We start from the raw sequence: 12587 nt of genomic DNA, 5'->3' as shown, positions 1-12587 counted from the left end.
AACAGGCAGAGAACAGGCCAGAGCCACTTGGTTTATTACAGACGGCACAGAGCACCTCTCTATATGTGACAAAGATGCTGGCACAGAGAGCAAGTATTTTTAAGGACAATAACAGGAAGAAGGAGGTAAATGTAGAAGTAAATAATCAAAATTAGAACCTTAAAGCACATTCGTAATGCAAATATTTAGGGAAGGAAGGAGTGTAGGATGGGAGTTTTCTACTAAGGCTGTTGCTCCCTAAGCTATTCATCCATGGTTGACGGGGCCTGAATTCCACAGGGTAATGTAAGGATGTACATCAGAAAATGAAAATGTCAACATACAGCAAATAAATCCTCCAGGCTGTTGTCACTGCTCAAGCACAAGGAAAGACAGAATAGCAGCAAACATGAAAAGAAGAAAGGAAGACTTACATTTCTAGTTCAGTGATCTGCTACCACCACCAGAGATGGACAGTTGTGTCGTGAGTGTGCTAACACACCTCTGGCAGACATTCCTAAAAGAAAATGCTACTGATGCAGCCAGAATTGGTCTGTTCTGCTTTGCAGCAAAAAATACAAGAAAGCAGAAACCTCCACTTATTAACTGTTAATAATTTAGAGTACAGCACCTTCATAGTTTTATCGTAATTAGCCAGACTAGTAAATCTTCAAAAGGATTTCTCCAGCGGAATTCCCAGACTATAATTATGTCATGCCCTTAACACAACTGGTTTCACTCATGGTTGGAAGAAACAAAGGCGCTAAGCAAGTGATGATGGGGAGCAGAAAAGGGTTTGCAAGGACAAGCACTGAGCACTGGTACTACACATGCCCTGGGGACTTCCACTTCTGCAAAATAATTCCTCTGGTTCCTGGGCTCCCTGCACACATTCCCACATATTACACCACTGCAAGAACTGTTCAGATCTGAAAGCTGGCTTTTACCCTTACAAACACTGTAAGATAGAGATCCGCACTGTTCAGCACAGGGAAACACTCTTCCAGGACTGCTCAAAATGCACTCTGTGCTCAGGGTACCACTTCTCACCTCCAGTTTCTCTAACAGGGACATCTCTGTTCCCTGCCAGTGTGGGCAGCACCTGCAGAGCTAAGAGGTTTATCAGTTGCAGGGCTAAGTGAGGAGGGTAGAGCTGTGCACAGACCCTTTTGCTAGCTCTGGGGAAGGAGAGCAGTGAGCAGGGTTTGTGCCTGTCCTGGCCAAACGCAACTTTGCTCAATACCCCTGCAGGGCACTTTACAAGGACAAAGATGGTAAACAAGCAGAGAGCTCTGTGCCAGGTGGAACCACCCAGAGCAGAGAGGGAAGGGACGTGCCGTGCCCTAAGGCCACACAGGAGACAGCAGCAGGCAGGAGGGGCAGCTGGGCTGCCTGTCCCCTGCGCAGGGCTCTGCCCTCCAGCCCACACTGCTCCCAGATCGTTCCGTTCTTTCCCCTTTGCAGCACACTGGTGTAAAAGCAGAAAACAAACACAAGAGCCTGTAACAATAAAAGAGCACAATAACTGATAGTAAAGACTTGGCAGCTGTAGGGAGCCAAAAGCTTCTTGGAGGGGGTTGGATGGAAGCTGAGTTTCCCTCCCTGCTTGTATTGTATTTCTTTCCTCTGCCAAAATGTGCTTCCTGAGTCTTGGGCAGAGCTCTCTGCTGCTGACCCTCACCTTCCTCTGTTTAGCCTGGAGCGCAGGCTTGCCACGAGCGCCTGAGGCCGCGCCTGGGGACAGGCAGAGCCTCCCGCTGCGTGCACATGGCCAGGGTCAGGCCTGCTGTCAGCAGCTTCCTGGAAACGACAGCCAAGTTGGGCCACACCTGACTGTGTCCCGCAGGAGCCTGGTCTCTGCCCGGCTGCACGGCAGCCCACAGAGCGGCTGGGGAGTGATTAGTTACTGTGGCTGATGCTGAAGGGCTCCGTCCAGTCCTTTTCTCTCACACAAAGACAGGTCACGTTCCACTTGGCACAGCTGTAAGCAGGCAGCAAGAACAAAGCAGAGGTCAGACAGTGCTCTAATCAAAGAGGTAATTCTGACTCCATTTAAATTCTAGCCCCTGATCGCATGGAAGCAGAAGCTTGCACTACTACTCATAAAGAACTGAACCACCCTCATGGTGACTCATGGTCCTTAACAGAGCTGCCATGCTGATTTTACAAACGTTAGAGCAATGCCTCAGAGTCAGTGTTTTGTAAGCTTTAACCTACCAACTTGGGAGCAGACCCACAGCTTTTTTAGAAAGCTCCCCTTCCCCTGTATTTTATTTCCTGTCTTGGTGCCAGAATCAGAGCCAAAGCCAAGCTTAACAAAGCAACAGGCATGGCCATTTTTCCCAGTCCTCAATTCCACTGATGAGAAGGGAGAAATTAATTTAAACCCTATCAAAACAGAAAAAGCTGTTTGCTATTTTGTGCTGCAGAACAGTGTTAACAAAACACTTGCTTTATCCATTCGCATTTGCCAGTCCAGCCAAGAATACAAGAACACGCAGGTCTGAATCCTTTTGTTTGAGCATCTGCAATAGACAGATGCTGACAAACGTGATCTAAGCTATTTCCTAGGCAGTGAGGGCAGCAGGAACAAGGAGATGCCTGGGATGCAGGCAAGATAGAAAGGCTTTTCTCCTATTAAGCGCTTTTCTTGTTTTGCTTTCAGTCCTCTTGTTCCTGGATCCAGTCAGATAAAGCAACTCTTCACTTCCAGCAGTTTCTGCTTGTGTCCCAGCCCTGCAACAGCCTGGAGCAGCTCCCACACAGCCAGCAGGCTCAGAACACACAGCACTGCTGTCATCAAACACAGACATCACACATAAGAGGAACCTGCACCAATGCACACGTTAGGCTTGCCAACACTTTTGCAAGACCATTTGCTAAGGTCACGTCCATCTTTAATAGAGCAAATGATGTGTTTTTACATGAAGTTAAATACTGCAGTCAATCTGCTTCCTGTGTTTGACTGTCACCACCACCAGCACTGGCCCAGCAGGTTCAGAACTGTGCACCCTCCTGCTCTCTGCAGCACCAGGCTCACTCCTCTGGATTCAGAGGAGCAATAAATCACACTGAGATTTCTCAACCTCTATCTACTTTGGCTGTCTTAATATCCTTAACTTGTATCAAACACAACTGACGCAATCACAACTTTTTCAACATCATTTTCCTTCCTCTTCTTGCTTCACACTCAATTCAGGAATGGGTTTTTCTTCTACGTGAAGAAAAAAAAAAAAGATAGTTGAAGCAATGCTTAAGTGAATTTTGTAACAAAAAGAATATTTAATCAAGTTACTATCAGCAATACTGAGCTAGCCTTAGGACTTCCATGATAACAAGATCTCCATAGAAATACCCAAAGATCAGCTTGAAGCAGCCACAAGAGGGAGTCTTAAATCTCTTATTAATATCCAGATGGATTCTACTTTCAAAACATTTCGTGCAGGAGCAAGCCTTCAAAAAACAAAGTTACTGTGAACTCCCAGTTTGCTCTCTGCTTTCACAGAAATATCCTTATTCTGATGATGAAGATTCTTCAAAACCTTTGAAGCATTTTCTCTACTTATGAATGGGCAAAAGAGAAAATTCCTCAGCTATCATGGCTCCATTGTAGAAACAACAGAAGCCAGAGGAATAATACATGCAAGGCTTTTGTCCTAGCAAATCTCAAGCTCACAAATGTCTGAGAGGCTAGTTCAACCTAAATTGAATCCTAGAAGTCTGTTTGTTGTCTTTTTGTTTTAAAAAGAACGAGTGACACACAATAGAATTATTAAACAGGCAGGAGAGGTTATTAAAAATCAATTCCTTCCCACTGCTTTCTCAGATGAACAGTTCGGTGGCTGTAAGCCAAGAGGGTCTTACTGCTGCACTCCCTTCATTCCTGCTACCAAGACATCTCCAGCTCTTCCACCCTGGGAAAGGAGCAGAACCATGTGGAAGCAGGGATATCAAGCTGCCAGACATACCTTGCAGGGTGCTTTCCCTTTGGAACAATGTCGTGATGCTGGTACCTCACAGTAAGCACACCCCTCCCTTCCAAAGACTAGAAATTGCACTAGGATTTTTCTCTTTCCATCCACACTGAAAGGGACTGCTTTCTGCCCAATGCAGACCACGGCACGGGGCAGACTGCCATCACTTTGGCTTGAAGTTCTATTAATTTCACACACGATTAAGAGCTCTGGCAGACCTTAGAGCCTACAGCATAACAAATAACACTTCTCACATTGCCAGTAAAATATCTGCATTGAATCTGCGTGCATTTGCTCTCCATCTGCCAAAAAAACGTCACGATACATTCCTCAAAAACAGTTTCATGGTCTTTACTCAATCTTGACATTCACTTGTTCTAAAGTTTCCAAAAAAACATTACAGCTCCAAAGGGACAATCTACGTTTGAGTAAAGCCACACAACAACTCTCAACAGAAATAGCTACATGCAGGCACTGTCCAAAGCACCAAGAAACAGATCTCTGGCAAGACTTTTTGCAGAGATTCAGCCAAGAGATAAAATCCATGAACTAATTACCTCAAAGAAGTTAATGGAAGAAGTGCCCACAGTGCAGCTGAATTGCACTTGACTTTATGATCACTTCATTATCCTCCTCAGCTGTACTCTTCGTAAATTCACCTTCCCACTCCTGCATGAAACTCAACTGGGATATAAGAAAGCAGTTAATTCTGACTTTTAAACAAGGCCAACACATAACTACAGGATCAACAGCCTGCAATCCAAAACGTAGGAGATTCAGCTGGCAGGAGAGATGCCTAGACTTAAACTGCTGGGGTTACAGCTTCAATCTTTTTTCCCCCCCCACTTACAGTACTTCCCCCCCCCATACAGTACTAGCCAATGTAAGCATGGGATTTTTAAACACATCCCCCCCACCTACTTACCAATGTCATTCTTTTCAGAATGAATTTAACAGGGGAAAAAAAAAAATCACCTAAACCTCTAACTATGATCAGGAGCTGACTACAGGATGTCCACTCAAAAGCAAATGTTCAGTTCCAAAATGTTTCATACAATATGCTGACAATTTAAAGCTATTACTTACTATGTCTTGCTAATATATAAAATATATTTTTGTAAGGTTGCCCAAGTAATGGAATGGGTCAACAAGATTAGATGCAATACATGTTAACATCACAGGAACATGCATCTTCTACTTGATGATACTACAGATTAATGCAATTAGACCTCAAACTTCCTCTAATTTCAGTCTCTGGGGAAAAGAAGTTATTTTTCTTCAGTAATATATGGCTGCTCTGAAATAATGGCAGTCACCTGTAAGGAAAAACTGCAAAGGTTTAGACAAGTAGATGTTAGGACTGCATGATATGTACATTAAAATGCAAACATGTATGCCACAGCACCTGCCTTCTGAGTCTCAGTCTACATAACCAAATAGAAACCAGCAGGAATCCATCAGGCACACCATACACAAGCTATTTTTAGATAAAGCTTATATAATTTTTCCTCTAGCTCCGTGGATCCATGCTTCAGCTACAGACACATTAAGCTTAATCCTACCCCAAACAAGGAGATATTAAATCTTCAGATCCCGATTTCACTGTTAGCCTACTCAAGGTACTGTTCAAGTCTTTGCTGTGGTTCAGACTACACAATCTGGCCCAGGTCAAACTGAACTGCACACAGCTTTATGAAGACAAGTCCATTTGTTTTTTTCTGACCTTTGTGATACAGTTCTTGTCACTGGAGGAGAAGAGCACAGGAAAGACTAGACTGATGAAATATAAGGTTGGATACTGCAGAAAAGTTAGTTGGAGAAAGCTGCCAAACTCCTCTATCAGAAAGAATCAGTGAGACAACGCTGCCTAAGCCCCATGCCAGGTCCTTCATCAGAAGATGAGGGACCTTCTTAAACCGCTTAACAGAACAAGGTCCTTTAGAAGACAGCCTTTCTTAAAGGAGTTGATTCACTGTGATTTTGCTGATGAAGTAGTTTGCATTCCCCATCAACAAAAATAAACAAAAGTAACCAACAAACCTGGCATGAGGCTTAAGTAGCTGGTAATGAGAAGGATCCTGTTATCGAAAGCAGTACTGATCTCACACCCATCAGAGCCACCAACTCAGACTAAAAGCTTGCTCCTAGACAGGTCCTGGGTAAAAATCTGCACAATTACTGGTTGCAAGATTGTACAGGAAGACATTAATGTCTTGTTAGCTTTCCAAGTTTACTCGATGCAAATGACAGGGTTCTCACACTGTTTTTTGATCACTTGAAGCAGCAAAGATGTAAACTATATTTATACACATCTCAGACATGGGCTGGCAGCCACCATCGAGCAACCATCACAGCTGGCATTAAGATGGCCCCTAGGACTGTGGGATACAGAGAACACAGAGCAAAGTGGAGATACTCACACATCATAGCAGCTCAGAAATACAGACATGTATGTTTAAAGAAAGTCTGCTAAGTCACATAACTTTTTTTTTTTTTTTAATCTTTAATCGTGAAAGTTAAAGTCATACTCAACATGTACTGGACAATTTACATTTGCAATCAATGTACCTTTGCATTTCAGTTATGGCACAGTCTGCCCACTTTACCACGTCCAGAAAAAAAGCCTACTGCCAAATGGAGAAGGCTTCAGCTCTCCTTCAACAGGTGGATTGGGCTCTGGCCTAGGTCTAGAATGATAGGCATTCTCAGGGATAGGTCGGTCTGTCTTCACTTTTGTGACCTATAAAGAAAAAGTAAAGAATTATGCAACTTCCTATGGCATTTAACAGAAAAGTTAGGTTAAGGGAAGCACCAGCAGATCACGCTAAGGACGCAGCATGGATTGGATGAAAGACTCCTACCTCCAGTGAGGTAGTGAAGGTAAAAAAAATTGCACGTAGGAAGGAAAAGAGGAATCTGATTACCCAATCAGAAGGGCAGACAGTTACCTTAGAGAGCTGTCCCAGATCAGGTCTCACCCAGCCCAACTTCTCTAGCACACAGTTATCAAACACTGCCTGCTGCTTTCGGCATCGACGGAGCTCCTGCAAGTTGCTATAGTCAATGCATGTCCAGTACTCAGTAAATGGCTCTGCACAGTGTACTTTAATCTTCCTGTAAGAGATTGCAGAAAGAAAACCTTTGGCAAGTGGTATAGTTAATATTTTCCTCTCTTACTCATTCAAACCTCAATTTCTGAATTCTCCTCATTGCAATTCCTCGTACCCACCTAAGGCTGTCAGAAGACAGTATCTGAAACACCATTAAACAGAACCTAATGCCAGCATCACAGAAGTTTGCATCACTGTGACGTTCAGGGAACGAAGGCTCTCATCACTGCCCACTACAAAAGTGGAGGACACGCTCCAAGCAAGCTGAGCCAGGCGCTGTGCTGGCAGCCTAGGAACACAGCACCGGCACTGACACATGCCCCCACCCGTACTTCTGTCATAAGAACTCAATTCTGAAGCTAACGGAGTTATTACAGTAGTGTGCACGTGAAACAGGTGACAGCACAGAATTTCAGCTTCTTTTCCAGATTTCATAACATATCTATAAGCAGCAAGGCACTCTGCAGCAGCGAGAAAGGACAAGGTCAACTTCAAGCAGGTAACACAGAAGGCACGACGCCCCCCGCTCAGCGCCACTGCCCGCCTCCAGGGCGGATTCAGCAGCTCTGCGCCCCCCGCGCTCACCTGAAGAAGTCGAGCGCGCACTGGTTGACCTGCCGACCCTCCCGCAGGCATTTCCGCGGGTCCTTCTCCTCCCAGCGGCACAGCATGAACTCCTTGTTGGGCCGGTCGCACTGCGAGCCGTAGTGGTGGGCCGCGGCCTTCAGCACGGCCGAGCTGACCGTCACCTGCAGCGGGACAAAGCGACAATAGGAGCGGCCACCCCAGCGGCGCCCGGCGAGGCCGAGCCGAGCCCAGCCCCTCCCTCACCTCCTGCACATCGAGCTCCTCCAGGGAGGGCACCTCCACGGTGCCGGGCATGGCGGCGCCGCTCTCCTTGAGCTCCCCTCAGCGCCCCGCCGACACCGCGCATGCGCCGCCGCTAGGAGGGCGGGACCGCGCGTGCGGCGGCGCGGCGGGGGGCGCAGCTCGGCTGCTCACCCGGGCGGCGGCGTTGCCATGGCGACCGCGCCGCGCAGCGCCGCCATGGAGGTGACGGGCAGCCGCTTCTGCGGCGACACCGAGCGCGGCAGGTGGGACCGGCGGGGGGAGTCGGGACGGCGCGGGGAGAGCGGTCCCGACCGCCCCTCTTCTCCCGTAGGATGGAGGGACGGGGCTCCTACACGCTGCCCACCGGCACCGAGTACCGCGGCGAGCTGCGGGACGGCGCGTTCCACGGGCGGGGCGAGCTGCTGTTCCCCGGCGGCGGCACCTTCCGCGCGGTGTGGCACCGCGGGCTGCCCGTGGAGGTAGGGCGGGCGGCACCGGGGGTCGCGGCCCGGGAGCCGCCGGCTCTCACCGGGCACCCCGGGACGTGCCTCGCAGGGGAAGTTCACTTTTGCAGACGGCCTCGAATACGCGGCCGAAAGGTGGGATTACTGCGACGGCTACGACAGGAGGTTCTACAGCGAGATCTGCTCGGGGCTCAGAGCCGCAGGTAGCGACGTGCGGGGCCGCCCGGCACAAGGAGGCGGGGCCGGCCGAGGCCGTTAGTGCGCGTCCCGAGCGTGCGGCGGGGGGGTGCGGCCTGGCGCAGCGCCGAGAGCCGAACGGAGCGCGGTGTGCAGCCGAGGCTCGCGGGATTCGTCCCCGGCGCTGCCGTGCTCGGCTGGGGCCGCCGTGCCCTGCTGGCTCCGTGGCGGAGTCGCGGCACGGGGAGATGGGCGAGATCTTCTTACCCCGATCTTTCCGTGCATTTCTCCGTTTTCTCCGTCAGCAAAATTGTCAGAACGTTTTTATAAAACTCGTTGTAAAGCGACGATGTTGTTTTTGTGGCAAATGCCAAGGAGATGTAATATTTCTTAGTTATTTTGAGCGAAGTCACAAATGCAGATGGGAGGGAAAAAACAGCCAAAATAAAGCAAACCCTTTCTGGTTGTTGTTTCTAATTTAGGCATTTCTCAGCTTACCAATCTGGATCCTCCTCGAAAAATCCCAGCAGGATGTTACGACTGTGGTGATGGATTCTATAATCCTGAAACCAGAATTGTCACTGACTACGAGCTGAGATTTCTCAGAAATGCAGGTATGAGAACTGCTTTGGCACTGTAAACCCCAGTCATGCACTTGTAGCTTTTAGGACAGGTGGTTAAAGTCAAAAGTGCTTTGGTTCTGTTATCGCCAAGCTAAAATATTTCTTAAATCTTTATTCTTCTTATCTATTTATGTATCCCCAGAGTGGTACTGGTCACGTTCTGTAAAATTACAGTGAAATAATTGTATTCCCACTTAGTAATTTAATCTCAGGAAAATCTTCAATCTCCTCTGTTATGATCTCAGGGAAAGGAATGGCAGTGAGGTGTGCAGCATTCCTCTGGACAGCTGGCAGGCTGTGTTGTGACCCAGCACAGGGCTTAAGCATCTGCTTGTCTTCAAGTGTGAGAGCAGCCCCTTTTATTTAAATGGGCTTTAGGGCTCATGTGTGGCTAAATAGGAAACTGTCTTCTCACATTCTAGAGCTGTGTTTTGAGACAAATCTGACAAAGACTGGGTCTCATGAATCAATCCCCAAATTAATAAACCTTGATGAAAGTCACTTCTCATGAAGTCAAAAGGGAAGCATTACAAATAATATGCAAACAGAAGAACCCCCAACAGCTGACACCAGGGTAACTCAAAAAGATAATCTGACCTGAAACGAGTGCTTTGTGTTCTGGTTATTTAAACTCTGTGTTTATCACCCTTTTCAGTACAGATATATATATATAATTTTTTTTTTATTTATTTTTAAACAAAAATGCTTTTCAAAGGAACCACCCCCCTCTTTTTTTCTTTTCTTTTCCAAATGTCCAAATCACAAGACTTGGTGTTTCTAGAAGACAGAATGCTGCATTTTCAGCATGCCACAGTTGAACAATTTTGTTGCTTGGAAACTCCCTTTTTCAGAAATTTTACTATTTGTTGAAAAAAATTCTGCTCAGCTCTACTTTGAAGAGCTTTTGTGAGTGTGCACTATGATGTCGGAGGAGGGAAGTGAAGGGGGGAAGCTGAATGAATTGGAGATACCATCTGCTATAAAATATACCCTATGATACATGGCCTGTTTTATAAACGTTGAATAAAAACTGATCTAGATTATTACAAATGGCATTGATCCAAAATACTGGAATGCAGTGGGCCTACTGATGAGGAAGATAAGCAACATGCTTTCCAAAAACACAGGAACCTACACAGATTAGTACAGGAGGGAACGCCTTGGAATTCAATTTATTGTTTTTTAATCTGTTCTTTGAACTCATTGTCCTTGATGACAATTATCTCAAACCCTACGAATTATATCAATCAATATTCACTGCCCAGAGCGGCGCAGCGTGCGGTCGGACAGCATTGCTGGAGATGTGCTTTGTGTGACCATTCCCTGCAAAGCCGGGACACAAAGTTAACCTTGTTGATGTGAGTGTGAAGAAGGAATGTGTCATGTAGGCCAGACCCTTCCTCTTAAGAACATGAACACAATTGAAAAACCCAGCACTTGCTCAACATCAGAGGAACACTTTCTGCCCCAGGAGAGATGATTCAGGGCACAAGGCCACTGTAGTTAAAAAAAAAAAACTAAAAAAGCCCAGCTGTAAGCAGAAGAAACTGAGGAAGAGGCTGGAATGACAGGGAACAGATCCAGAATTACTCCATTATAGGTTGGGCAGGAAGGAGCAGGAAAACCTCCAGGCTTCCAGCCAAGTCTTGAAAGCATCAAAAGCAGATGGTAGGAAGCATTCAGGAAGTTCTTACAACGGCTTGACAGGTTTACCAAAACGACACTATCTTCCTCAGGTCTGGAAGCAGGCATAAAGAATACTCCAGTTCTCACCTTTCACCCTGGCCCTATTATGAAGCAATTTCTGATTGTTTCTTGGCCGTTTGGGAAACAGAGCAAGGAAGCATACTGCCTTGGCACTGACTTTCCTGCCAAACTGGCAGCACCCAGCTATCATTCCAGAAGACTGGAAAAAAAATAGTCTCCATTTACAATTGCAGAGTTTGCTTCCACCACTTCTTTGTCAAGATGAGTGTTCGTAGAGTACCGTAGAGACTCCTATTAAATTTGGCAAGCTTTGCATTTCGCTAGCACGGAGGTCTGATCCTCATTTACTTAAAGAGCTCTTACTGTAAAGCAGAGCAAAGGCCCATCATGAAGATATAATCAGGCCCAGAGAATGAAATGACAGCAGCAGTTTTGTTATACTTTAGCAAAGTTTTCCAAATTCTCATTGCAGTCTTGCAGTTATTACTCCATCCCCAAACCTCTGTTTCCTTAGGGATGCTCAAATTTCTCTTCATTCTTCATATGATCTTCAATCTTTTTTTTTTCTCTAGTATTGCGAAGTACACAAAATTAGGCACATAAATAAGAATAATAATACTGGTTTGTAAGGAGATACACTGTTTGTTTTGAATAGGCACTGGGACAGGACTCCTGTTTCAGTCAGAGTATTCTTTTTTTTCTCCCAGAAATTGGTCTCCTGGCACCTCTGTAAGAGGGTTTAGTCAACAGAAAGACAGGAGGATTTCCCAATTTTTCAGGGGGAAGTAGGAAATATATGATGTTATGTTCAATGCAAAGCAGGTTGGTAAAAGAAGAGAAATGATTCAAGTTTTAGGAGCCCTGAATATTGGAGAGGCCCATCATTTTCAAAGAGAAAATAGTCAGAAATAGAAATCTTGTTCTCCGGAGGGAAGCACGATAGGAGATCGCCTGGGTCACCTCTCTTCTGATGAAAAGCAAAGATACTTCTGATGAAAATTGCCCTGTTTCTCCTGATGCTGTGTTAAATAGTATGAAACACACTTTTGCTCTTTGCAATATGAGAAAATTTGTGCTTCTACTTCTGCGTTCCATTTTCAGGTTAAATTAGTACGAGTGCAGTGCGTAGGGTGGCAGCTTTCTGCACTGCAGTCAGTATTACCTGAAACACGTGCATCTCTTTGTATGAGACCAAGAATAGGAAGACACAAAGCCTGCCTTTATTCTATAACTCAGTCAGGTCACTGAACTAACATGCATGTTACTAAGAGCAGGATTAGGCCCAAAAAGCCAAGGCAAGTGCCCACTAAGAGAAAAGGTTTTGGTGCTGCTGCAGTCCCAAGCCAGCCAGCAATCAGCCTAGGATTTCTAGAAGCCTGAATATCTTGTAGAAAGCAACAGGAAAAGACCTGCTGCTTGAGGAATCATTAAAAGCTGAAAAGATCAAGACTCGAGAATATTATTTCATTCTAGTTTTAACAAGGCTGGTTTTAGACCATCCAGTTTTCCTTGGTTTTGAGGCTGACCCAACTCCACAGGCAAGATTGAGAACACCTTGTAATTCTAAGCCTTAGTAATCATGGACTTAGAGTTACCTCCCACCATTAATGTGGGATGGAGGCCTGAAAGGATTTAAAAGCAATTTTTTCGATAGTCAGCAGAGATGTTTTCACCCATATCAGGCTTATCCAAGTGTGAAAGTCCACGAGATAAATCTGCTAC

The 12587-nt window shown here is 45.9% G+C and overlaps 2 protein-coding genes across 2 annotated transcripts; one reads left to right on the top strand and one right to left on the bottom strand.

Annotated features, from left to right (window-relative positions):
- Positions 1-6427: 6427 nt before the first annotated feature.
- NDUFA8 (NADH:ubiquinone oxidoreductase subunit A8) lies at positions 6428-7995 on the bottom strand. The gene is made up of 4 exons (XM_042879074.1): positions 7895-7995; positions 7649-7812; positions 6902-7067; positions 6428-6693 (listed from the first exon to the last, which is right to left on the bottom strand). Exons 1-4 carry the CDS (start codon positions 7943-7945, stop codon positions 6556-6558), a joined length of 519 nt encoding a protein of 172 aa, XP_042735008.1. The 5' UTR covers positions 7946-7995; the 3' UTR covers positions 6428-6555.
- An 88-nt stretch (positions 7996-8083) lies between these two features.
- MORN5 (MORN repeat containing 5) lies at positions 8084-10028 on the top strand. Its single transcript, XM_042878967.1, has 5 exons — positions 8084-8157; positions 8226-8373; positions 8450-8561; positions 9018-9149; positions 9925-10028. Exons 1-5 carry the CDS (start codon positions 8084-8086, stop codon positions 10026-10028), a joined length of 570 nt encoding a protein of 189 aa, XP_042734901.1.
- The last annotated feature ends 2559 nt before the right edge of the window (positions 10029-12587 follow it).

The sequence above is a fragment of the Lagopus leucura genome, unplaced genomic scaffold (assembly GCF_019238085.1).
Source record: "Lagopus leucura isolate 7727_CA_CO unplaced genomic scaffold, USGS_WTPT01 Super-Scaffold_100022, whole genome shotgun sequence".
Taxonomy (NCBI): domain Eukaryota; kingdom Metazoa; phylum Chordata; class Aves; order Galliformes; family Phasianidae; genus Lagopus; species Lagopus leucura.
The sequence above is the reverse complement of the archived record's forward strand: the minus strand, read 5'-3'. Positions and strand labels throughout refer to the sequence as shown.